This window comes from Chiloscyllium plagiosum, unplaced genomic scaffold, assembly GCF_037043375.1.
Source record: "Chiloscyllium plagiosum isolate Xiang-an unplaced genomic scaffold, Cpla_swu_hap1 HiC_scaffold_13, whole genome shotgun sequence".
Lineage (NCBI taxonomy): Eukaryota > Metazoa > Chordata > Chondrichthyes > Orectolobiformes > Hemiscylliidae > Chiloscyllium > Chiloscyllium plagiosum.
Window position 1 is genome coordinate 15,158,283 of NW_028270151.1, and position 27,949 is coordinate 15,186,231.

At 43.1% G+C, this 27,949-nt stretch overlaps 1 protein-coding gene across 1 annotated transcript; it reads right to left on the minus strand.

Annotated features, from left to right (window-relative positions):
• Positions 1 to 40: 40 nt before the first annotated feature.
• On the minus strand, positions 41 to 27,525 carry clrn1 (clarin 1). The gene is made up of 3 exons (XM_043702748.2): positions 27,007 to 27,525; positions 8,276 to 8,455; positions 41 to 1,980 (listed from the first exon to the last, which is right to left on the minus strand). The coding sequence occupies exons 1-3, from the start codon at positions 27,326 to 27,328 to the stop codon at positions 1,715 to 1,717; spliced, it is 768 nt and encodes a 255-aa protein (XP_043558683.2). The 5' UTR covers positions 27,329 to 27,525; the 3' UTR covers positions 41 to 1,714.
• Positions 27,526 to 27,949: the final 424 nt, after the last annotated feature.

A 27,949-nucleotide genomic window follows, 5' to 3' on the forward strand; every position in this document is an offset into this window, starting at 1 on the left:
CTTCAGGAATGGCTTATGCCTGAAATGTCGATTCTCCTGATCCTTGGATGCTGCCTGACCTGCTGCGCTTTTCCAGAACACATTTTTCAGCTCTGATGTCCAGCATCTGCAGACCTCACTTTCTCCTAGTTGATTTTAACCTACTGCGAATCCTCTTGCAAGGATGTCTTCCTTGAAGAAGCTCTCTTCCTCCCTCTACAAGGATCTCAGTGAGTCCCTCTCTCACTGCACCCCCCAGGTCATCTCCTCTGCCCTGAAGCTCTTCAGCCACGTCAGCATTCTTGAAGAAGGGCTTATGCCCGAAACGTCGATTCTCCTGCTCCTCGGATGCTGCCTGACCTGTTGCGCTTTTCCAGCAACACATTTTTCAGCTCTGATCTCCAGCATCTGCAGTCCTCACTTTCTCCTTTCATTAATGGCTATAGGATAGTTGTTAACTGTACATCTGAAATAAATAACTAGTCGTATCCAATATGTGTTAAGGACAAGGTGCTATGAATAGAATAGGACAGAAAAAAATAAACAAAGGCAGAAATTGCTGGAGAAACTTAGCAGGTCTCGCAGCATCTATGGAGAGAAAACAGAATCCAGTGACTCTTCTTTAGAACAATGGAATAGAAACCAAGCTATTTATGTAGAAACCGCAACTCTACATAAATTTCCTAAACTAATTCTTTTTGAAAATGCAACACATTAAATATAGTTGTTCCTTTAGCACTGACACCTTTAAATAACTGAAAATAAACTATTAAAATGCTTAAGGGAAAATTAATTCCTTGTAAACGTTATGTAGCTTGAAATTTTCTTTTGCAATATTAATACGGACTGAAGAATGAATGGGACAAAATATTCAAGTTACAGCTAAGCCATTTAGGGACAGAATTAGAAACGTACTTTTCTACACGAACAGTGGCAGAAATATGAAATTAACTGCCCTGAAAATCTGTAGATATTGGAGGTCAATTAGAGCTGCCAAGATTAAAGACAATATTCTTTTTGTTAGGAAGGCCATCAAGTATAATAAATGGGTTTTGAACCAGGGTCTAATTGAATGGCAGAGCAGGGCCAGAGGGGCTGAATGGCCTACTCCTGTCCTTGTGCATTTCAGGATGTGAAACCCTTCTGTGTGTTACCTGTTGAAAGTATGTAAAGACACTAAAACTTAATTTGACACTTCTTTCCTTACACTAAGGATGTAAGCTTTTCCACATGTCAAAATGTTTGTTGCTATTACTGCACCACAATATTTCGAAGGTGGTAACCATTTTACAGTCATTACAGCCCAGGAAGTGACCACCCAGCCCATGAAGTCCATGTAGAGCAATTCTACCAGTCCCACCCTCCTGTTCTGTCATTGTAGTTATTTAAATTTATTTCCACCAGGTTTCTATCCAATTTCGTTTTGAAATCATTCACGATTCCAATGTACACCAGGTGGCCAACCCTTTGGTTATTAATTCTGTTTTCTTGTCAACATGATGTTGTTTCTCAAAGACTCATCAATATTGCCATATTTTTAGTCTCAATCTCCCAAAATGTTATCTATCCAAACGTTATATCATCTAGGTGGGCAAAACATTGCTATCAATGAGCAATGCAGTATATAATCCACGTGCGGGATTCTGAATTATGTTCAAGAGTTTCAATGCAAATTTAGGGGAACGTTAGCCACATGTTGACTTACAAGTCTTGAGTATGCCGGGACTAACATGTTTTAGTACATAAGGTCAGCTCCCCCATTACTTGAATCTGCGTTTTTTGGTTTGAAGAAAGGGAATTGAATTCCAGCTAATCTGATGAGCAGTATGTTGACAGAATGCATCGCTGTGCAAACAAAGAGAAGCCAGAAAGAATATCCAAAAGCTTCAGTCTGTGTCTTGAAGACAAAGTTTGCCTCTTTGTAGTTTGCAATCTTCTCAGACAGGCGATGAGTTTTTACTTCAGAGGTAAAGAGTATCATCACCATAAAACCGCAGGAACCTGATGTGGAAAGAAAGGATGATATTAAGAAAATATTTGAAAGGACAAAATAACTTATGTGTCTGTGCTTTTTATGTGTTACCACAATAATTGTGAAGATAGTGTCGCCTGTAATTCTTCATCGATTGCTGGAAGCTTCAAACGTTTTTCTCATTATCTTTCCAATTTACTGATACGACTGACCTCTGACTGACATCCACTGGACCCTCTGGCATTGACTTTCCAATAGTCATAGAGTCATACAGCATAGAACAGGCCCTTTGGCCCACTGTCTCTATGCTGACCAACAACTGTCGAACTACATCAACCCCATTTACCTGCATTTAGTCCATAGCCCACTCTGCCCTGGTATTTTAAACATTCTTAAATATTATGAGAGTACTTACTTCCACCACCCTCCAGCACATTCCCTATTTCTACCACCCTCTGGGTGAAAATATTCCTCCTAGATCTCCTTTAAACTACTTGCTCCTCACCTTAAACTTGTGCCCTCTGGTCTTAGATACATCTGCCATGGGGAAAAGATTCTCATGATCTATTCTGTCTACGCCTGTTATAATTTTGTATATCTCAAATCAGATCCCACCCACCCTGCCTCAGCCTCCTCTGCTCCAGGGAAAACAAACTCAGCCTATCCAGTCTCTACTTATAACTGAGACTCTTCATCCCAGGCAACATCCTGATGAATCTCCTCTGCACCCTCTCCAGGTCAATCACAGCTTTCGATTGTGTGGGGACCAGAACTGCGCACAGTATTCCATCTGGGACCTAACCAATGTTTTATAAAGTTGCACTGAGAATTCCTTACTTATATATTCTACGGTCCAGCTAATGAAGGCAAGCATTCCCCATATGCCTACTTCACCAGCCTGTCTGCCTGTGCTGACAACTTCAGGGATCTTTGGACTGGTACACCAAGGTCCTCTCCGTACTCCCTAGAGACCAACCATTCATTTTGTGTATCCTTCCCTTATTGAACCTCCCAAAATATATCACCTTACACATATCAGGATTGAATTCTATCTGCTGTTGCTCTGCCCAATTTACCATTTGATCAATATCAGACTGTAGCCTGAGACCATCCTCCTCACTATCAACAAACCCTTTGATTTTCACATCACCCGCAAACTTACGAAATATACCTTGCACATTCACATCCAAGTCATTAATGCACATTACAAACAGCAAGGGTCCCAGCAGCAAGCCCTGTGCTACACTACTGGTCATCAGCTTCCAATCACAAAAATAACCCTCCATCACCACACTTTGCCTCCCATTTGGAAGCCAATTTTGGATCCAGTTGGCAACTTGCCCTGGATCCCATGGGCTTTTACCTTTTGGATCAGCCTTCCATGTGGGACCTTGTCCATGTAAACCACGTCAAATGTACTATCCTCATCAATATATTTAGTCACCTTCTCAAAAAACTCAATTAAATTAGTCAGACAGAATTGCCCTCTAAGAAATCTGTGCTAACTATCCCTGATCATCCCCTGCTTATTTGAGTATGGAGTAATCCCATTCTTCATAAGTTTTTCCACTAATTTCCCTACTACCGATATCAGGCTACCTGGTCTGTAATTACCTGGCCTATCCCTGCTGCCACACTGGAACAACTGAACTACATTAGCTATCCTCCAGTCATCTGGCACTTCACATGTGGCCAGCAAAGTATTAGATATCTCTCCCAGTGTCTCCTCCCTTGCTTCCTACAGCAGATTGGGATATATTTAATCAGGTCCTCGAGACTTATGTATCTTTATACCCTACAAAATGCATCTTCTTTCAGCAGCATTTACCCCTGACTAATTCACCTGACCTACACATCCCTAAATTCAATGGGGCAATTTAGCATGACCGATTCACCTAATCTGCACATCTTTGGATTGTGGGAAGAAACCGGAGCACCCGGAGGAAATCCCCGAAGACACGGGAAGAATGTGCAAGCTCCACACAGACAGTCGCCCAAGGCAGGAATGTTTACCTATTATTTATTTGCTGTCTGTGCTACCTAACTCTGTGATCTGCCTATATTGCTCGCAAGACATTGCTTTTCACTGTGTCTCGATACAGATGACAATCAATTCAATTTAACTCAACATCCTCAATGGTCCCAATGCCAACCAGTTTCAATACGAACTATTAAGTGCAACGCCACTTCAAATTAGCATTAAGAAACAATATTTTTTTAAAATCAGCAGAATGAAGCTGATGAGATTCATATTAGCTTAGCATTGTCTGATCCAAGAAAGTTCCCCGAGATTCCATTAAAATTGGATATGAGTCAGTGGTAATATACGTGCAACTTAGATCTCTCTGGGCATGCAGTTAATAGACACTAAAGAGCATTGCTAACTTGCACCTAACTAACACTACCGTAATGCACACTGACAAACATGAGGGAAAAGTTCTAACAGAAAAAAAACCTGGTTTGACCATTTATGATGCCTCAGCTCATTTATCACTGTTGAGTCACTGGCTTGAGCTAATTAATGTTGGATAGTAATGCAATTCGTCACCATTATTTGTTAACCAGGTAAAGAGAAACATTGATTGCTCAAGCAGCCCAAACTGGTGCATCTAAAGTCTTGATTTCTCACGAGTAATTTGAGTTGTCTGATGAAATTCACTAATCCTTTGTAATAGAGTTATGTTCCAAGACATGGAAATACCGTATGTGCATAAATCATTTGGGGCGGCATGGTGACTCAGTGATTAGCACAGCTGCCTCACAGCGCCAGGAATCTGGGTTCGATTCCAGCCTTGGGTAATTGTCTGTGTGGAGTTTGCACATGTTGGGATGAAGGGCCTGTTTCTACGCTGTAGGGATTCTGTAGTCGGGTGCAGCATCATTGAACCAGTGAGAATGAAACAGGCAACATTTTCTGCCAACTGATTTGGGGTCAGTTAGAATGGGGAGGTGGCTGTATATTGGGAATGTTGCAAGAGCGTAATCCCAAATCCCAGGCTAATGTTCTGGGGATGTGAGTTTGATAAATCCCACCAAAGCAGATGGTGACATATGAATTCAATAAGACACGCTGGAGTCAAGAACACTTAGCCAAATAATGACAAGGTAATGTCTGGCAATATCAAAGTCTTTAAGATAATAAGAAGAAAAGACAGGTGCAGATCAAGATAAACTATTTCCACTGGCTAGGGATTCTAGCAGTACGGAAAATTGTCTAAAGTTTTGGGCTCGACCACTCGGGAGAGATGTTAGGAAGCATTTCGACACACAAAGGGTGGTGGAGGTTTGTAACACTCTTCCTCAAATGGCAGTTGATGCTATATCAATTGTTTGTTTTAAAACTGATGCAGATATATTTTTGTTAAGCAAAGGTATGAGGGGAAATGGGCCAAAGGCAAGTGTATACAGTTAGACCAGAGATCAGCTATGATCGCACTGATTGGGAGAACAGGCCCGAGGGGCTGAATGGCCTACTCCTGTTCCTATGTGAAAACCTCTCTTGTTCACTAATATCCATCAGAGATGGAGATTTGCCATCCTAAGCCATTCTCACCCGCATGTGACTCCAGACCCGCGGCAATGTGTTTGACTCTTATGGGATGGGCAATAAATGCTGGCCGAGGTAGTGGCATCCATATTCCACTGAAATGTTTTTTTGAAAACTTTTCAACTTCTCACTGCAGTGCTGAACTAATATTTCAGGTCATTGTAAGTCCCATGTGAATTTCCTTTCCATAATTAAGTTGAAAATGACACCTTTATCTTTACACCATTCCTGAAATGTGAATGTTATATGGGGTTAGAAGGTAACAGAAGTAAAGAATTCTTCTTCCCATCATTGATTCAACATCAATCATTTATACCAAGCAACAAGTTTGTAACACTTTATTCTCATTGTTGGGCCTGAAAATTCAACTTGAGCTGACGAGGTAATAGCCTCATGTAATGCCTCTAGGTTGAGATATGCCACTTCCAGCCTGAGGGTTTTATGCATTTGAGTTAATGGCAGTCTGGCTCTGGGGCACAGTTTTCTCTTTACTCCTTCACTGGATAGGCCATCGCTGGCACAACCTGCAGTTATTGCTCTCGAGATGTCTTCTTGAGGATTTAGATTTGCTCACTGAGCTGGAAGGTTCATTTCCAGACGTTTCGTCACCCTACTAGGTAACACCTTCAGTGGACTTTTCAGCTCAGCGAGCAAACCTACATCCAGAACCTCGACCTGAGCTACAAATCTTCTCAAAACTCACTAATGTCTTCCCAAATCTAACTGAGTGATTTGTTGGGCAGTTAAGAGTGAACCAGATCAGGCCAGACCACATGAGGAATGAAACTTTGCTTCTCTAACGTGAACTAGGTGCATTTTAACCATCAGTCAGTTCATTGTCACAACCACGGATAACAGCCTCTCGTTAAATTAATTTAGTTTCCAATTTGAACTCCTGTTCCCAGCCATCAGTCCAGGCGACTTCACTATAAGACCATATGACATAGGAGCAGAAGTAGGCCATGCAGCCCATCGACTCTGCTATCCAATCAGATCATGGCTGATCTGAGAATCCTCAACTCCACTTTCTTGCCTTTTCCCCATAATCCTTGATTCCTTTACCAATTAAAAATTTGTCCATCACACCCTTGAATATACTTAATGAGCCAATCTCAACAGTGCTGCCTGGTAAAGAATTCCACGGATTCTCTACTCTCTGAGAAAAGAAATTCCTCCTCATCCCTTAATGTATGACCCCTTATTTTGACATTATACACTGAGGTACCAGACTCTATCACAAGGGAAACAACCTCACTGGACCTACCCTCTCAAGTCTTGTATGTTTTAACAAGGTTGCCTCTCATTCTTCTATATTGCAACAAGTTCAGGCCCAAACTGTCCAACCTCTCCTTATAAATCAGTCTGTCTATATATCTGGTATCAGCTGAGTGAACCTTCTTTGGACTGTCTCCAATGTCAATTTATCTTTCTTTTCACTACAAGACCAGTCACATAACAATGAGGTTAGTGTAGCCTATATCATTTTTATCTGTCTTGCATTTATTTATTGCTTTGTCCTGTTGAAATTTTATGGGTCTGAAACTCTGGCTGGAATTTGTTTATCTCAAGGTATATTCTCGTTCCAGCGCTGAAGCAGACACTAAGTTCAGTGGCTACATTCCCATGGGTGAGTCAGATAGTTTTGGGGTGTACCAGAAATCTGACATCAAGTGACTGACACTTCAGCACTATGCCTGAGAGTGTGCTGCATTGTCACAGGTGGAACTGAAGGCTTTTCAGAAGGTAAATTGAACCAAGACCTAGAATATAGAAGAGTACAGCACAGGAACAGGCCCTTCAGCCCATGATGTTGTGTTGAACATGACACCAAGTTAAACTAATCCCTTCTGCCTTCCTTTGGTCTATATCTCTCCATTCCTTGCTTAATCATGAGCTTATCTAAAAGCCCCTTAAATGCCCCTATCATATCTGCCTCCACCTCCATCTCCCAGCAGCATATTCTAGACTCCTACCCCTCTCTGTGTACAAACTTGCCCCTCACATCTCCTTTGAACTTTCCCCATCTCACCTTAAATGCTTGCCCTCAAGTATTGGACATTTCAACTCTGGGAAAACGATTCTGACCGTCAAACCTATCTATGCATCTCATAACCTTAAAGACTTCTATCAAGACTCCCTGCAACCTCTGCCACTCCAGAGAAAACAATCTGAATTTTTCCAGCCTCTCCCTATAGCTCATATCCTCTGATCCAGGCAGCATCCTGGTAAATCTCTGTTGCACCCGCTCCAAACCCTCCAAATCTGTCCTGTAATGTGGCGACCAGAATTGAACTCAGTACTCTAAGTGTGGCCGAACCAAAGCCTTATAAACCTGCAACATCATTTCCTGATTCTTGTACTCAATGCCCCGACCAATAAAGGCAAGCATGCCATACACCTTCTTTCCCACCTTTCCTATCTGTGTGGCTACTTTCAGGGAGCTATGGACTAGAACCATCCCTCTGTACATCAATGCTGTTCAGGATCCTGCCATTAACTGTATATTTTCCCTTAATCTGATTTATGCTGTTGTGTAAATGATCCTATGCCAGTACTGGGAGATAAGCTGGGTATCCTGATTATCTGATCATTTATTGCTATCTTTGGGAGCTAGCTGTATAAGGAGCTTCCTTTTTAAGACTGTGAAGTTTTCAATTAATTTCAGTCTAAACAGAACCAAGACAAAAAAGGAAAACTCTTGCCACTATTCCATCTGCATTTTTCCAGTGTTCTAACTTTGGGATTGACGAAAAGGAGCAATTCCCTAAGATACTCACAGGCGATGGTATTCCAAAGGTACAGGCCATTTGGACCTTGGAGGGTCTCATAAGGTCTTCCAAATGCATTGAACATAAAGAATCCTGCCGCCACCAAAGCGAACACAATTACCACAACAGAAAACAGTATTACAGCAACATGAAGACCTGCAGGAATCGCATCCAAGAGTGTTGGAAAAACTGGAAAAAAAATAGAAATAGCAATTGTTAAGTGATGGTTGTCCTGGACTATTGTTTGCAGCTTGTGCTGGGGCATTTGCGCGATAAGGTTTTTCTTTCATTTTTCCAATTTCACCTTCTGCTTGCCTGGATAAGTACATTGCTTGAGGAGCTCAACATCAAAGCAATCTGCTTGATTAGCACCACCTTCAACATTCACTCCCTCCATATACCACTGTACAGTGGCTCTACTGCATCCCATATGCAATACAGCCACTTGCTTAAGCTCCTTTGACAGCAACTTCAAAACCCATAACCTCTATCACCTAGAAGGACAAGGACGATAGGCACATTGGAACAAGACCAACTTCAAGTTGCCTTCCGAGTTACACAGCATCCCACTCTGTAATGATAGCCAAATATTAATATTAGCCCAATATTAATATTAGCCAAATATTAAGAACCGCAACCCACTCACAACGTGTTCAGAAAAGATTTACAAGGATGTTGCTAGGATTGGACGATTTGAGCTATAGTGAGAGGCTGAATAGGCTAGGGCTGTTTTCCTTGGAGCGTTGGAGGCTGAGGGGTGACCTTATAGAGGTTTGTAAAGTCATAATGGGCATAGATAGGATAAATGGACAAGGTCTTTTCCCTGGGATGGGGAGTCCAGAACTAAAGGACATTGGTTTGGGGTGAGAGGAGAATGATATAAGGGCAACTTTTTCATGCAGAGGGTGGTGCCTGTATGGAATGAGCAGACAGAGGAAATGGTGGAGGCTGGTACAATTACATTCAAAAGGCATCTGGATGGGTATATGAATAGGAAGTGTTTGGAGGGATATGGGCCGGATGCTGGCAGGTGAGACTAGATTGGGTGCGATATCTAGTCGGCATGGACAGGTAGGACCAAAGGCTCTGTTTCCGTGCTGTACATCTGTATGACTTCAGACCTGTCCACTTTTGGTTTTGACAAGGCTGTGACACAGGGTGGGGCAATCATTTAAATATTTTCATGAATTAAAATTTCAGAGAATTCAGACAAGAATCGCTCTGTGCAGCTGAGAAATTCTGCCTCTTGTAAATATTGGCAGAAATTTGTTTTCCCCCTAGACCTCAAGGATTAAGCAATAGAGCTAATAATCCATTGATTGCACTCATATGGAGATTGGGAAACAAGCAGATGGATATCAGGATGTAACCCAATTTTAATTGTAGAGTGGTTGTTTCAACATGTACCAGCAACTATTTTTAAAACCCAAAGTGTCCTTTACAGAATACTTCACTCACAAGATTAATACTAAGCAATTAACCCCAGTGCACATGACCTATGTTGTATTGAATAGAAAAACAACAGGGTGAATGAATATCCCTTCTGAATGCTTTCAGAATGACAGACACAACTGCTTTCTTTGTCACTGAAATTTTATATTGAGGTTATTGCTGATCCATAGGTTATCAAGAGCTGGTATGATATTAACAATGCCAGACAGATGAAACAATTTAATTTACAGCTGTAGTTTAGCAGCTCAGTTTGTTATCCTGCACCACAACAGCAACATTGCCCATTTTGCTTCCACAGAGCATCTGTCAGACAGAATCAGGTTCTTACTTGGCCGCTGAAGACATGACATGCCTAGTACAGAATTAATAAACCGTAACCTCAATTAGATTGCATAGCTCCGCAGCCAGGGCTTTGTTTGTATGTGTGCTTGCTTTGTACATACATCTGAGAGGGGGATTAGGGTACTCAGCGGTAATAGATCATGCTCCCATCTTCTACTCCAATTCCACTCCTCCCAGCTCTGATTTCCAGCCCGTGTTAAGTGTGTTCATCCCAAATATGTCAACTCTCAATTTGTATCAGGTCTGAGCATAACACATCTTCCTCAGATATTACAGAACAAGGTCTTACATGCTGCTGTTAAATCCAATTACTGATGGCAAGGTGGTGGTACAATGATATTGTAACCCAGAGGCCCAAGGTAATGCTTTGGGCATTAAATTCTATTTCTGGAGCTGCTAGAATTGAAATTAAATGGACTAAAATCTAGAACTGAAAGCTAGTCTCAGAAATGGTGCCTATGAAACTATTGTTAGTTGCTATTAAAACCCATCTGGTTCATTAATCCCTTTCAGAGAAAGGCAATGTACGGCCCAGCAATGTGGTGGATTCTGGATTGTCCTTTGAAATGGTTCAAAGCAAAACCTTTAGTTCAAGGAGAATTAGGACAATTGCTGGTTTTGTCACTGAAGTTTAAATCCCATGAAAGTATGGAATCAAAAACCATCCAGGCAGTGGGCTGTGATGGCGGTCAACGAAATTGACTGTCCACCCTTTCTCCACAGTTACATTCATGTTTCGGTGTCTGTTGAGAGGGTGCACTTGGTGCCCGCCAGCACAATTTAAAGACAAGTGGGCACTGCAGGGGCTGGAGTGCATCGTCACACTGAATAGCTGTGTTTTGATTTGACTTTTGAAGTTTCCATTTCCAGTTTTGTAAGCTTCCGATGACCATTCAATTTTGTTTTTGTTACAGTCCCAACCAGCGGCTGTTTAACAGGAATCAACATTTTAAAGGAGTAGAAAAGAAATGTCGAAGAAGGTAGGTTTTATGGAGTGAGTTAAAGGATGAAAGGTTCTGGATTAAAGGATGAAGAGTCTTCCAGAGCTTGGGGCTGGCCATGAGCGCCAATGGCAGAACATTTAAAATTCGAGATGCTCAGGGATCTGGAATTCGAAGAATGTGGCTATCACATAGGCTTGTGGATTTTGGCAGATTACAACAACAGCAAAGAAATGGGCTATGGAGAGATTTGAAAACAAAGAGTATTTTCAAATTGAAGCACTACTTAACTGGGAGTAAATGTAGACACTGCCACATCTGCTAAGTTCCTCCACCAATTTCTGTTTTTGTTTCAGATCTCCAGCATCCACAGTTCTTTGCTTTATTTCTGCTCCTGTGGGGTTTCTCCCCACAACAATTGAGGATCATTAACACCATCATTGAGGCTAGCTTTATATCCCAGATTTCCCGACTGAGTTAAAATTCCACCCATCTGTCCCGTTTGATATGAACCCATACGCCAAGAGGATTAGAACGGACCCCTGGAGTGGGTGGGCAATGAAAATTGCTATCTTGATGTCGAGATCTTGACACTTCACAGGCCTTTTTTGGAATTTGAAAGAGGTGTTGGGGGATTGGGGGTAGCAGGGAGGATGCCTGACACCGGTTAACAATTCCTCAAGTTCCTAAGGGAATTTGTTCAGGGGTTGATGTGGAGCAGAACTATTGAAAAGTTGTTCAAGCGTGCCTGTGCAGTCTCATGCATAGCTATCTGGCTTCATCATGGGTTTAAATAACTTCACAGGCAATGGCTTCATAAACCTGGAGTTGACTCTGGAGGTGACTTAATTAAAAACACTTAAGATTCTGAGGCGAAAAGTGTGGTGCTGGAAAAGCACAGCAGGTCTGGCAGCATCTGAGGAGGGGGGAATCAACATTTCAGGCATAAGCCCTTCATCAGGCATATGAGGACAGCGGTGGGGGTGGGGTGGGGAGGGATGCTGAGGTGGCTGGGAAGGAGATACGCAGATGCAAGTGGGGGGTGATGACGATAGATCAGAGGGGAGGGTAGAGTGGATAGGTGGGAAGGGAGATAGATAGGTCGGACAATTCAACAGGGCAGTGCTGGGTTGGAGGATTGAATCTGGGATGAGGTGGTGGTGGGGGGGGGGGAGGGGAGATGAAGAAACTGGTGAAGTCGACGTTGGAGGGTCCCAAGGTGGAAGATGAGGTATTCTTCCTCCAGACGTCAGGTGGCTTGGATTTGGAGGCCCAAGACTTGCATATCCTTGGGGGAGTGGGAGAGGGAGTTGAAGTGGTCAGCTTGACCGAGTTGATATTGCAAGCATTTTTCCTTTTAGAACTTAGAACCAGTAGCATCATTTAAAAATCAGGTCTTGCCCATTTAAGGGGATTTTCTTTCAGAGGATTGAGAGCCTTTGAAGTTCTCTTGCTCAAAAGGCATCTGATGCAGAATCTTTAAATATTTTGAAGATTAGATTCCCTACATATGGAAACAGCCCGTTCAGCCCAACAAGTCAACACCGACCCTCCGAAGTGTAACCCACCCAGACCCTTTCCCCTAGCCTATATTTACCCCTGACGAATACACCTAACACTATGGGCAATTTAGCATGGCCAAGTCACCTGACCTACCCATCTTTGGATTGTTGGAGGAAACTGGAGCACCCGGAGGAAACCCACGCAGACACAGGGAGAATGTGCTAACTCCACACAGACAGTCACCCAAGGCAGGAATCAAACCCAGGTCCCTGACTCTGTGAGGCAGCAGTACTAACCACTGAGCCACCATGCCACCCTGTTTATGCCCAAAACGTTGACTCTCCTGCTCCTCGGATGCTGCCTGACCTGCTGTGCTTTTCCAGCGGCACAGTTTTTGAGTCTGAAGTCATAAGTATGCCAGACCATGTAAGTGCAGCAGATGTGTGATAAACCCTTTGGGTTTTGAACAACAATTGAAAATAGTCGTCAATTCCAGGTTTATTAATGGAATTTAAATTCCATCAGCTTCTGTGGTCAGATTTAAACCCATGTCATCCGATCATTCATCTGGGCTTTTGGATTACTAGCCCAGTGAGATTCCCACTTACTCACAATCTCTTTGGCATGGTCTCTAACATCGCACTGAGTTTGCTCCCTGGTTAATGAGGTGATGAACATTCAAAAATGATATCACAGAATCAACACACTTGGTTCCCAAAATTCACTCTTCCATTGGAATCCGGAACTTCTGGAACTTGCTGTGGGATTGATTGACATATCCACAAAATGTCAAATCAAATGTTGGCGATGACACTTTACAATGTTCATTCTTTGCTTTCCTCTGGGGAAGCAGTTGGCTTTGGTGGGTTGAAGGGATCAAGCTGGATCTCCAATGATGGTGGTGGTAATGGGGGGAGGGATGGGGAGTAATTGTTGATAACACCAATTCTCAAATCAATTAATTAATTAATACTACGAGCTCACCTGTTGATGAATTTTTGACGAAGATAACTAGATGGAGAGAAGAAAATTGGCAGAAAGTAAGGGCAAAACTAAGGAACTTCATGACAATTCTATGATTCATTCAGCTGCATTTGAAGAGAGCTATCAAGGATGTGGCAAACAAAATTACCTATTTCTACACTGGAACCATTCCATGATTCTAAATTTGGGTAATTATATGCTGGGGGGGTTAATTAACCTTGGACTCAGGAACAAGTTGGATGCAATGGAATTGGCTGTTTGCTGCATAAAAAACCCAAATTTACTTTCTACTGAAATCAATGGAACACAGTTGGAGTGTTTAACAAGCAACCGATTTGAGAGCTCCCATTTTACACGATCATTAGGGTTAAAATTACTCTATACAATTTCCTTTATTATTTGTGACAGTTAGAACCTTAGTTCTTTAAAATTGATGAAAATTATCATTCACAGCAGTTTTATTGCATGTGGTTCAGTCAACAATTGGAAACAATCTCCTTTCAAAAACTTCAGAAAGATTACTTTCCATCGCAAAGAGTCCCATTAGGTCATTTTGTTTCTCCTATTCAACATAACTTCGATTTGTCATTAATTCACTTCAAAGTGCCCCTTTGAGACAGCTCTCTTGTAAATGGGCCATTAGAATTGCGTAGCTTGAAGATTACACTGACTGCATCTGTTTTTACAGTGTGTCAAACAATCCACTTGCCATGAATAAGCTACCCTTTCTTGTTTAGTATTTTTTAATTAACTTGCCTTACTGTTATTCGCAAACCATGCCAGTCTTATCAAAGGACAATTGGCCAGAATGTAAAAGTGCTGATGAGCACAAAGTGCGAGTCACCGGGCAGATTAGGATACCGAAAAATAAAGCAGGTCAAGTCAAAATAATGACTAAATTTAGTTTCGATCCATCTGCTGGGAAGAAGTCTTAATTTCTAAACTTTTTTGTGTAATCTCTGTTTTCGATCAAAATATGATGAACATTATAATTTCATAGTGAACTAGTAGCATACATAAGACATGAATGAGGAATAGCAGTTGACTGCAGATAATGGAGATTGTAACCTTTACAAAATTCATAACAAATAATATTCCCTCAACAGAAACTCACACAGAAGTACAATACACTGTTTTATCAAGCCCTCTGTGCTAAGGGTTGTTGCTAATCGCTGAACAATGTCAACTTGTTATAAAACCACTTGTACTAAATTTAAATTGAATTGGGGAAGCAACAAGAAAAATGTTCAACATATTTTAATGACCTGCACAACTTAAAGTGCAGCGTGGCAATGCCCTATGCCCTGAAATATTAACCCATATGTATGGGTTATACTATGTTATAGTATGTGGAAGAGGGACCATAGAAAGCAAAGTAAAGGGTACAGTTTGCTGCACAATAACAATGAGATGCAAGTTACATTGTAAAAGTTAAAAAAACTCTATTACTATCAGAAGACAGGTGGGTAAAGGCATTCATCCTACAAGATCCTGAAATGTTCTGCTTTCCACATCTGTCCTTATGAAATAATTAGATTGGGTAGACCTTAATGCTGTCTCCAACATTAACTCTTTCAAAAGCACTAGCATATACAACAGTCTTTATTGAGTCATAGAGAGGTACAACACGGAAACAGACCCTTCAGTCCAACTCGTCCATGCTGACCCGATATCCTAAATTAATCTAGTCCCATTTGCCAGCATTTGGCTTGTATCCCTCTAAACCATATCTTTTCCCATCCAGATGCCTTTTAAATGTTGCAATTGTACCAGCCTCCATCACTTCCCCGGCAGCTCATTACATACATGCACAAGCCTCTGCATGGAAAAGTTGCCCCTTAGGTCCCTTTTAAATCTTTCCCCTCTCACCCTAAACCAAAGCCCTCTAGTTCTGGACTCCCCCAACCCAGGGAAAAGACTTTATCTATTTACCCTATTGATGCCCCTCATAATTTTGTAAACCTCTACAAGGTCACCCTTCAGCCTCCGATGCTCCAGGGAAAACACCCCAGCTTATTCAACTTCTCCCTCTAGCTCAAATCCTCCAACCCTGGCAATATCCTTGTAAATCTTTTCTGAACCCTTTCAAGTTTCACAACATCCTTCCCATAAGAGGGAGATCAGAATTGCACACAATATTCCAAAAGTGGCCGAACCAATGTCCTGTACAGCTGCAACATGACCTCTCAAGTCCTATGCTCAATGCTCTGATCAATACAGGAAAGCATACCAAACGCCTTCTTCACTAAACTATCTACCCGAGACTCTACTTTCAAGGAACTATGGACCTGCACTCCAAGGTCTCTTTGTTCAGCAACATTCCCCAGGACCTTACCATTAAGTGTATAAGTCCTGCTCTGATTTGCCTTCTGAATTAACATTTTCCCTTCTACTTAGAGTCATAGAGTTGTACAACACTGAAACAGACTCTTCTGTCCATGCTGACCAGATATCCTAACCTTATCTAGTACCATCAGCCAGTATTTGGCCCATATCCCTCTAAACCCTTCCTATTCAGATGCCTTTTAAATATTGTAACTGTAGCAGCCACCCCCACAACTTCCTTTGGCCACAGACCATACACGCTCCACCCTCTGCGTGAAAAAGTTAAACCTTAGGTCTCTTTTAAATCTTTCCCCTCTCATCATAAACCTATGCCCTCTAGTTTCTGACTCCCCCAGCCTGGAAAAAAAGACCTTCGCTATTTACTCTATCCATGCCCTTTATGATTTTATAAACTCCTACAAGGTTGCCTCCGACGCTCCAGGGAAAATAGCCCCAGCCTCTCCCTGTAGCTCAAACCCTCCAACCCTGAAATATCCTCGTAAATATTTTGTGAACCCTTTCAAGTTTTCACAACATCTTTCCTGTAGCAGGGAGACCAGAATTGAATGTGGTATTCCAAAAGTAGTCCCACGAGTTTCTTGTACAGCTGCACCATGACCTTCCAACTCCTAAATCAATGTTCAATAATAATACTCAATACTATTGATACAAGTTTATCACACCAAAACATTTCAACGAAACATGCATGAAATGAACATGCAATTAACAACAGGTGGCAATAGAGAATATGAAGTAAGACATAATTTTTCGCTCCAAATGAGAAACCCTGAACTGTCATAAACATTGCAGACATCTCTGAGTTATACTGGTCTTTTCATTAATGATGGAGTGTTAAACTGTCACAATCACGGCAGGCAAGGATGGATTATATAGTTTTCTCAGCAGTGAATGCTTCACCTAGCCACCAATACACAAAGTATAAAAGCAAATTACTGCGGATGCTGGAATCTGAAACCAAAAGAGAAAATGCTGGAAAATCTTCATAGGTCTGGCAGCATCCGTAAGGAGAGAAAAGAGCTGACGTTTCGAGAAACATCAGCTCTTTTCTCTCCTTACAGATGCTGCCAGACCGATACACAAAGCCCTGGGTAGACAACACCTGGACCACTGTAATAAAACAGAGAACTGTGGATGTTGGAGATCTGAAACAAAAACTGGAATTGCTGGAGAAACTCAGCAGGTCTGGCAGCATCTGTGAGGAGAAAACAAAATGTTAATGATTTGAGTCTGGTGACTCTTCATCAGAACTGTGAAGTGTAACTGGACTAGAAACATTAACTCTGCTTTCTTTCCACAGAAGCTGCCAGAGCTGCTGAGTTTTTCCAGCGATTTCTGCTTTTGTTCCAGATTACTAAAATCTGGAATTATAAGCTTAGTTTAGAGATGGTGACCATGAAATTGTCAAGAATTGTTGCAAAATCCCATCTGTTTCACTGATCTCCTTTCGGGAATAAAATCTGCTGTTCTTACCTGGTCTGACCCACATGTGACTCCATTTCTACAATAATGCAGCTGCCTCTCAATTGCCCTCTGTAATGGCTGAGCAAGCCACTCAAGTTTAAGAACAATTAGAGATTGTTTATTATTATTTTATTATTCCAACTTAAGATGACAGAAGGGCATACATGAACCAAAATATTCATTCACGATTCATTGATGTAGAATTCATTTGTGTATTAAAGTGAGAAATAGTTTCACACCTGGGAAATATCTTTCCTGAATTGAAATATGATTAATATGAGAGGTAAATTTCAAAAGATAATGTGAAGGAACATAAACAGTTTAACTTAAATAACAAAGTCCCAGCTTCATCTGCTGCTGACTTGAGGCTATTGTTGATGGAAATTTAAATTGGCGATAAATTAATGTTTAAAAAAATTAATTACAAAGGATTACTTATTTGCAGAATACTCGACCTTTTGGAGTACTTTTCCATGCTGAATACTTGATCTAAATACAGTAAAGATATTTCTAATAAAAGCAAAGTAGATCGTTCCACTATAACACGCGTTTCATTAATATGAATTCGCTATAACACGATTGACGAATTTGGGACACTTTTTCTAAAGCACAAAATTTTAAAGCGTGTATAACGAGATTCCTGCCCCATTAGTTCAAATGGTGCAGATATTACAATTTCTTTTAACACGGGGTTGCGTGAGAACAGAACTACCGTGTGATAGCAGAACCGACTGTACTGCACATCCAAACAAGTGTCATATCAAATTTGAAACGTTAACTTTTGTTCTTTTCTTCGCATATGCCAGACCTACTGAGTTTCTCCAGCACTTTCTGTTTTTTGTGAAACATATTTCTAAAGCCGCTGAGAGTTTTGGGTCTTTGAGAAATAGAATTTGTGCCAGCTCAGTTTGTTTGGTCATTCTTTAGCTGTTAAATCAGAACACTGCCGCATCCAGCCTCAGCACAGAACTTGAGCACTCTTGATTCTAAGGAAATACTGCATTGCCATTCCTTTGCAAGTAATATTAATCAATCTGTCTAATCTGTTGCCTTGGATGTTTGAGGTCCTATGATGCTGTTTGAAACAGATTAAAGGGTTATTCTGGTCGACAGCCCTCCCGTAAACCACCTATAAAGCAGATTTACTGCTGAACATTTTGTTATGATTTAAAGGGCACTGCAGTGTACCAAACAGGCAACATCTTTGCTTACATGTCAGTATTGACTGCAGTTCAGAATGGCTTGAGGGGTATAATGCAGAGTTGTGAAAATGCACATTTGTTTCCATGGATAACTCTGCTTTAAGGTTACAGTGTCGAGTTTACAAAAACAAGGGATTTAACTGATGTATGGCTTGCTGCTGTACTTCAAATTATGCAACAATAGCCATTGGTTCAAAACGACCTAACTAACCTGGAGAGATCACTTGCAGAAGGACCGAGTGACCCCTCTGATTTCCTCCGAGACTTCGGTTAGCCAATTGCTAAATTTCAAGGGATACTTCATTGTAAACCTAACTTGAGGGATTTGGCTGTGAGCTCCTAATTCTGCATCACGTTTCTGTGCTTGCAAGCCTAATGGTCTTTATTGCCTCCAGCACTTAATCTCTCCAAAGGGAATATTTTTCCTGAGTGATCTGAATTTTGATGACCTGTGAACATCTGCTTGGCATTTCCAAAGCAATTCTAAAGTCAATTTGGGAACCTCAATTTACTGAGTTAAGTACTTTGTTGCAATAAGCTTTTGTCACCCTTCTTGCAAGTTAATGGATTTACTCAGGCCCCCTTCAATGAAGTAGTTTTAAAAGGAAATGTTTAGCCAAAGGAGCAGAATGGTTCACTTTGACATTGCTGACAGCAGAATTGCTATTATTTTTATATTGCAGACAATGTGGCATAGTATAAATACGTAACTAAAAACCTGTTTTTCTAAATTGATTAAAGTCAAATCAACAGGGAAAACTGCAAGGTGATATAATGGGAAATTGCATTTGAACTCAGGCCAGATCTGGGAGATGCAATTCTACTTTTTGACTGTTGTGTTTGTATTTAATTCTGCAAATAGAAGCTAAATACCTTGGAGTTAAAGGTAAGTGGACAAACATGTGTTGTGACTGAATCAATTAATTGTATTAAAATATATGTGCTTTTAATTTAATTTTATATTTGTATCAAAAGAGGTTTTTTTATTCACCCATGGGACTGAGCCAGCACTTCTTGCCCATCCCTTCAGAAGGTGATGGTGAGCTGCCCTCTTGAACTGCTGCAGTCTGTGTGTTGTTGGTAAACCCATAATGCCCCTTAAGGGAGGGAATTCCAGAACTTTGACCTAACAACACTAGAAGGAACAGCAGTATATTCCAAATCAGGATTTAAGTGGCTTGGAGGGAAACATGAAGGTGATAGTGTCCCCATGTATCTGCTGCCCTTGTCCTTCTGGATGGTAGAGGTTGTGGGTTTGGAAGGTGTTACCCAAGAAACCTTAGTAAATTTCTGCAGTGTATCTTGTAGATGATACACACTGCTGCTACTGAGCGTTGGTGGTGAAGGGAGTGGATGTTTGTCGACGTGGTGCCAATCAAATAGGCTGCTTTGTCCTGGATGATGTCAAGCTTGAGTGTTGTTGGAGCTGCACTCATCCAGGCAAGTGGAGAGTATTCCATCACAGTCCTGACTTGTGCCTTGTAGATGGTGGATTACGTTTTGGGGGAACTCACCCATGAGATGAGTTATCTACTGCAGGATACCTTGCATCTGACAGTTTTGTGACTATCCAGGGTCAGTTTTTATTTAGATTATATGGAATCATGCCATTTGGCCCACCAAGTCCACACTGACCCTCCGAAGAGTAAACCACCCAGATCTATTCCTCTACATTTACCCCTGACTAATGCACCTAACACAATGGGCAATTTAGCCTGACAAATTCACCTGGGCTGCACATCCTTGGATTGTGGGAGGAAACCGGATCACCCAGAGAAAATCCACGCAGACACGGGGAGAATGTGCAAACTCCACTCGGACAGTAGCCCGAGGCAGGAACTGAACCCAGGTCACTGGCGCTGTGAGGCAGTAGTGCTAACCACTGTGCCACCATGCTGCTGTTTTTGATCAATAGTATTCTCAGGATGTTGATGATGGGGTTCCAGGTTAACACCATTGAATATCAAGTGATAATGTTTAGATTCTCTCTTATTAGAGATAGTCATTGCCTGGCACTTGTGTTGCACACATGTTACTTGTCACTTTTCAGCTCAAGTCTGGATATTTGGACAGGGACTGCTTCAGTATCTGAGGAGTTGCAAATGATGCTGAACATTGTGCAATCATTAGTGAATATCTGACCTTATGATGGAGGGAAGGTATTTGATGAAGCCAGTTGGGCCTTCGACACTACCCTGAGGAATTCCTGCAGAGGCATTTTAAGAGGTGAGATGACAGACCCAACCCTGCAACGCCTGATTCTACCTCCTTCCCAAGATCCACAAGCCTGACCACCCTGGCCGACCCATTGTCTCAGCATGCTCCTGCCCCACCAAACTCATCTCCACCTACCTCGATATTGTCCTATCCCCCCCAGTCCAGGAACTCCCCACATACATTCGAGATACCACCCACGCCCTCCACCTCCTCCAAGACTTCAGTTTCCCCGGCCCCCAACGCCTCATCTTCACTATGGATATCCAATCCCTCTACACCTCCATCCACCATGACCAGGGCCTCCAAGCCATCCATTTCTTCCGCTCCCGACATCCCCACCAATACCCTTCCACCGACACTCTCATTCGTTTGGCTGAACTGGTCCTCACCCTTAACAATTTCCCCTTCGAATCCTCCCACTTCCTCCAGACCAAAGGGGTAGCCATGGGAACCCGTATGGGCCCCAGCTATGCCTGTCTCTTTGTTGGCTATGTAGAACAGTCCATCTTCCACTCCCCACCTCTCCCTCCACTGATGACTGCATTGGCGCCACCTCATGCTCCTGCGAGGAGATTGAGCAATTCATCAACTTCACCAACACATTCCACCCTGACCTTAAATTCACCTGGACCATCTCTGACACCTCCCTCCCCTTCCTGGACCTCTCTATCTCCATTAATGATGACCAACTTGACACTGACATTTGTCACAAACCCACCAACTCCCACAGTTACCTGGATTATACCTCTTCCCACCCTACCTCCTGCAAAAATGCCATCCTGTATTCCCAATTCCTCTGCCTCCGCCGTATCTGCTCCCAGGAGGACCAGTTCCACCACAGAACACACCAGATGGCCTCCTTCTTTAGAGACCACAATTTCCCTTCCCACTTGGTTAAAAATGCCCTCCAACACACCTCGTCCACATTCCACCCCTCCAAACATAACAAGGACAGAACCCCCCTGGTGCTCACCTTCCACCCTACCAACCTTCGCATAAACCACATCATCCCAACGACATTTCCGCTACCTCCAGACAGACCCCACCACCAGGGATATATTTCCCTCCCCACCCATTTCCGCAAAGACCATTCCCTCCGTGACTACCTGGTCAGGTCCACGCCCCCAAACAACCCACTTTCCCTTCCTGGCACCCTCCCCTGCCACTGCAAGAATTACAAAACCTGTGCCCACACCTCCTCTCTCACCTCCATCCAAGGCCCCAAAGGAGCCTTCCACATCCATCAAAGTTTTACCAGCACATCCACCTATATCATTTATTGTATTCGTTGCTCCCGTGTGGTCTCCTCTATATTGGGGAGACTGGACGCCTCCTCGCAGAGCGCTTTAGGGAACATCTCTGGGACACCCGCACCAATCAACCCCACCGCCCTGTGGCCCAACATTTCAACTCCCCCTCCCACTCTGCCGAGGACATGCAGGTCCTGGGCCTCCTCCACCACCGCTCCCTCACCACCCGATGCCTGGAGGAAGAATGCCTCATCTTCCACCTCGGAACACTTCAACCCCAGGGCATCAATGTGGACTTCACCAGTTTCCTCATTTCCCCTTCCCCCACCTCACCCCAGCTCCAACCTTCCAGTCAGCAGTGTCCCCATGACCTGTCCTACCTGCCTATCTTTTTTTCCACCTATCCGCTCCACCCTCCTCTCTGACCTATCACCTTCATCCACCCCCCCATTCACCCACTGTACTCTTTGCTACCTTCCCCCACCCTCCTTTCTGACCTATCACCTCCATCCCCACTCCCATTCACCTATTGTACTCTATGCTACTTTCTCCCCACCCCCATCCCCCCTCTTATTTATCTCTCCACCCTTCAGACACCCTGCCTCTATTCCTGATGAAGGGCTTTTGCCCGAAACGTCGATTTTCCTGCTCCTCGGATGCTGCTTGACCTGCTGTGCTTTTCCAGTACCACTCTAATCTAGACTCCAAAATCCACAGCCATTTTGCTTTGTGCCAGATATGACTCCAACCAATAGAAAGCTTCCTCCCCTGATTCCCATGGATTTCAGTTTTGCTGGGGTTCCTTGATGCCACAGTCGGTCAAATGCGTCCTTGATGTCAAGGGCTGTAACTCTCACCTCACTTTTGGAACAGTACCCGAATGGTTTGGTTTATGGCTTTGCCAAATGAAGATTAAAATGTGTGGAGTTCTTGTGGCCTAGTGGCAGTGAAAGAGCCTTCAGGCCAGAGAGACTGGGTTCAGGTCACACCTGCCCCATAGAGGTGTGCCAACACGTATTTGAACAAGTTGTTTAAAAATAATTATGAAAATATACATGATAGGCTTTTGTGGCACAGTGTTGGTGTTCCTGGGCTAGAAGATCAAGATTCATCTTGGAATCACAGAATTGTTACATTGCCAAAGGAGGCCATTCAGTCCATCACACCTGCACCCATTCTATTCCCTAGTGCTAATCTTCTGCCTTTTTCTCCTACCTCTACACTCAATTTTTATTCAAATAATCATTCACTCACAACGAATGTGTGTCATTACATGTCTGAGCAGGTTGATCAAACACAAATTAAATCTTATTCAGAAAAGTCAGAGAGAAGGGAAGAAGGTTTCGTGGTATGTGGTTGGTTGAAATAAAACTCTAACTTCAAAGTGTATAGAGTTGCAGCACAGATACAGACCCTTCGGTCCAACTAGTCTATGCCAATCATAATCTCAAACTAAACTAGTCCCACTTGCCTACGTCTGGCCCATATCCCTCCAAACATTTCTTATTCAACTACTTATTCAAATGTCTTTTAAACGCTGTTGCTGTACCTGCATCCACCACTTCCCCTGGAAGTTCATTCCACACACGAACCACTGTGTAAAAATAATTGCTCCTCGTGACTTTTTTAAAACCTTTCTCCTCACACCTTAAAGATATGCTCCCTATTCTTAAAATCCCCCACTCTAAGGAAAAGACACCTGCTATTTACCCTATCCATACTCCTCATGATCTTATAAAACTCCATAAAGGTCACCCCTCAACCTCCCAAGCTCCAGTGAAATAAAGTCCCAGTCTATTCAGCCTCTCCATATAAATCAAGCCGTCCATTCCTGGCAACATCCTGGGAAATCTCTTTTGAATCTCTTTGTCCAACTTAGTACTGTCCTTCCTATAAGCCTGAGCTTTGGTTAAAGCACTGGACATCAAGTGAATAACTTGGTGTAATGAGTTCCTCCCAAGTCACTCTAATCTTTGGGGAAAAAGGAATGAGTCAACACCACAAAACCAGTCAAACATTCAGCATGAGGTTCACTCAGGGAGGGCACAAGGATGATGGTGAGAGAATCATGATAGTGGGCTGAAGGGATATTATGGGGGGGATGTAGGCAAGTGGCTGTTGTGATGATAACAGGTTTTTTACATGTTAGGGGAAATGGGCAGCTGAGGTAAGGGATGTAACCCTTATCAACTAAGTTGGTGAGCAATTAAATCTCCCCAGGGTTACCTCCCCTCCAGGGTTACCACCCCCTTCCCCCCCACCCCCATTTCCAATTTTAGCAGCATTTCAGAACTGCTCTCAATGTGACACCCACCAAAAGCCGGTCAGATCTTAATTAATGGAACCAAAGAAAAGTAGTGCTATAGAAAGAGGCTCTTCTGCCTATCGTGTCTGTGGTGACTGAATAACCTGGTTGTCCATTCTAATCCTATTTTTCAGCGACTGGTCTGTGTGACATTAAAGAGTTAATTTGCCCTGCTAACCTGCAAGAAATTGAATACCCCGGGGGCAGGGTGGGATGTCTCTGTTCTACAGGAAGAACGTAAGTGAATTTACATTCCCATCCCTTGCCATTCAGAGCCATTTACATTGTCATCATCTCCTATTCAGAAATCAATAAGAACATTACAGTTGGAATTCTGACCACACCCTATAGTTACAAAAGAAATGATCCATAACAGATTTGACCATTAAAGGATGATTTACATTACATTGTTTCTGAAGATGATGTGGTCACTGCATTGTTGCTGAGTGACATGTGCAGTAGATGTGATCTATATGGACTTCAGTAAGGCGTTCGACAAGGTTCCCCATGGGAGACTGATTAGCAAGGTTAGATCTCACGGAATACAGGGAGAACTAGCCATTTGGATACAGAACTGACTCGAAGGTAGAAGACAGAGGGTGGTGGTGGAGGGTTGTTTTTCAGACTGGAGGCCTGTGACCAGTGGAGTGCCACAAGGATCGGTGCTGGGTACACTACTTTTTGTCATTTACATAAATTATTTGGATGTGAGCATAAGAGGTACAGTTAATAATTTTGCAGATGACACCAAAATTGGAGGTGTAGTGAACAGTGAAGAGGGTTACCTCAGATTACAACAGGACCTTGACCAGATGGGCCAATGGGCTGAGAAGTGGCAGATGGAGTTTAATTCAGATAAATGCAAAGTGCTGCATTTTAGGAAAGCAAACCTTAGCAGAACTTATACACTTAATGGTAAGGTCCTAGGGAGTGTTGCTGAACAAAGAGACCTTGGAGTGCATGTTGCGACTGTACAGGACATTGGTTTGGCCAATGTTGGAATATTGTGTGCAATTCTGGTCTCCTTCCTATCTGAAAGATGTTGTGAAACTTGAAAGGGTTCAGAAAAGATTTACAGGGATGTTGCCAGATTTGAGCTATAGGGAGAGGCTATCCTATACTTACCCCCGACTAATGCATGTAATCTACACATCCCTGAACATAACGGGCAATTTAGCTTGGCCAATCCACCTAACCTGTACATCTTTGGACTGTGGGAAGAAACTGGAGCACCTGGAGGAAACCCACACAGACATGGGGAGAATGTGCAAACTCCACACGGACAGTTATCCGAGGGTGGAATTGAACCCGGGTCCCTGGCGCTGTGAGGCAGCAGTGCTAACCACTTAGCCACCATGCTGCCCCTCTGTTCCTTCCCATAACTGTTTCCTCTCAGACGCAAGACAACGTGGGAAAGTTTGGGAAGCTGAAAAGGCCCTCAAGTTTCATAGAATCATACAATTCCTAGAGTGTGGAAGCAGGCCATTTGGCCCATCGAGTCCACACCGACCGTCCAAATAACATTCCAGTCAGACTCAGTTACCCTTTCTGTTTCCTCTAACTCTGCATTTCCCATGTCTAATCCAGCAATCCTGCACATCTCTGAACACTATGGGCAATTTAGTGAAGCCAATCCATCCTCGGTCTGAGGGGGGAAACTGGAGCACTCGGAGGAAACCCACTTTTGGTTTGACCCTTTCTCTTGTGGGGTCAAGAGCAACAGGACTACTTCTGCGGGCTACAATGAGAATTTATGTCTCCTTGATCTGAATCCACCCCACCTGCTACACCATCCATTACAACCACACACCCCCACCACACACACGTGCACACACACAGATGGGAGGTTGTACCTGTCCTTACATCTGGCCAACACATGACTCCAGATACACAGTAATGTGGTTAAACATTAAAATAAACAAAGAACTACAGGTGCCTGAAATCTGAAACAAAACAGAAATTGTTAGAGAAACTCAGCAGGTCTGGCAGCACCTGTGGAGAGATAAAGCAGAGTTAACATTTCGAGTCCAATGACCCTTCTTCAGAACTTGAACTGAATAGGACCCAAAGTGTTAACTCTGCTTTCTGTCTCCACAGATGCTGCCTGACCTGCTGAGTTTCTCCAGCAATTTCTGCTTTTGTTTCAACAATGTAGTTGAATCTTAGCAAACCCCCTGAAATAGCTGAATAAGACTCTGAGCTCAAGAGTAATTAGGGATGGGCAATTAATACTGGCCTTGCCAGTGACACCATGAAAGAATTTTCAAAAGCCTCAGCGACTGGTTAGATTTTGTCTTCTGTAGCTACATTTCACCTGGTGAAGGACTGAGCAACAGGACAGTACACAACACATTGGTGTTATGTGATACAATGACCGATAGTTGGTTCGTTCAGTTAGTTCCACAGTAATGTTGCAACAGTGTGGGTTCAATTCCTGCACTGGCTGTGGTCACTATGAAGGTTTCTCCTTCTCAACCTCTCACCTAAGGTGTTGGAACCTTCTGGTTAAACCAGCACAGGTTTGTATGTCTAATTGGTTTGATCAGACTATAACTCTGTACCAGGATCTCCAATGTGTGCAGTCCTCACTTTCGCCTATAGCTCTGTACTGCTAACGGAGGCCATTATTCCTACTTTCACCACGTCCTTAATATTAATTTCATGAAAGCTGGGATCTGTTACTAAATTAATTGAAATTGATATCTGAGTGATTGGAATGGCAGAACAGAATACCCACATGTTATCTGCAGGCTCCTTCCTCCCAAGCCGCACTCCCGAAGTCGCTGTCCGTGGAAAAGCCCGTAGCTGATCCGCCCGATGAATTTTTCCAGTTCGCTGCCTGAGGCATTGACGAGCTGGGCGCCAGTCTGACACAGGACAGTAGCTTCTGCCCAGCTGGGAGTGCTCAGGGCCAGGGCGGCAGTCAGAGCAGAGGCCAAGCTCAGCAAACCAGCTCCGCACAGAGTCACCTTCTTCTGGCAGCTGGGCATCTCTAGCAAAGAGCTCCCAGACACTGTAAGCACAGACCCAGAGCGATGGACCCTCTCTCTAAAAATCATTCATTCATTGCATAGCCCTCTCCTTACACCCAGCAGGGGGCACTTCATTCCAACTGTTTCCAAAAGATGGTTAAAAACTCCACTCGAATATTAACGGGAATGCTCCAGGAGTTAGCGGAACTTATCGAGATAACAACAACAAAACCCTTCCTGCGAATCCCCCGTTTACCAGCCACAAAGCCTGCTCCCTGGTGACACTGTCTCTGTGTAATGTGATAAGGCTGTCTTTGTTCTCCTGGTCTTTCCCCCAGTGCTGGGCCCCTGCCCTCCGTCTGATTGGATCTCGCAGTCAGCTGGGGGTAGGCTGGCGAGGGAGCTCCTTCATTCACCTAGCGCCCCGAACAACAACAACAACAACAACTACTGCGACAACAATCCCCCCCCCCCCCCACCCAGGACTCACAGTACTTAACAGCATCCGTAGTAACGAGCAAAAGCAGAAATTGCTGGAGAAACTCAGCAGGTCTGGCAACATAGAGTCATACAGCAGGGAAACAGACCGTTCACCCCAACTCTTAAACTGAACTAATGCCTCTAATTTTGGCCCATATCTTTCTAAACCTTTCCTATCCATGTACTCATCCAAATGTATTTCAAATGTTGTAACTGTACCCACCTCCA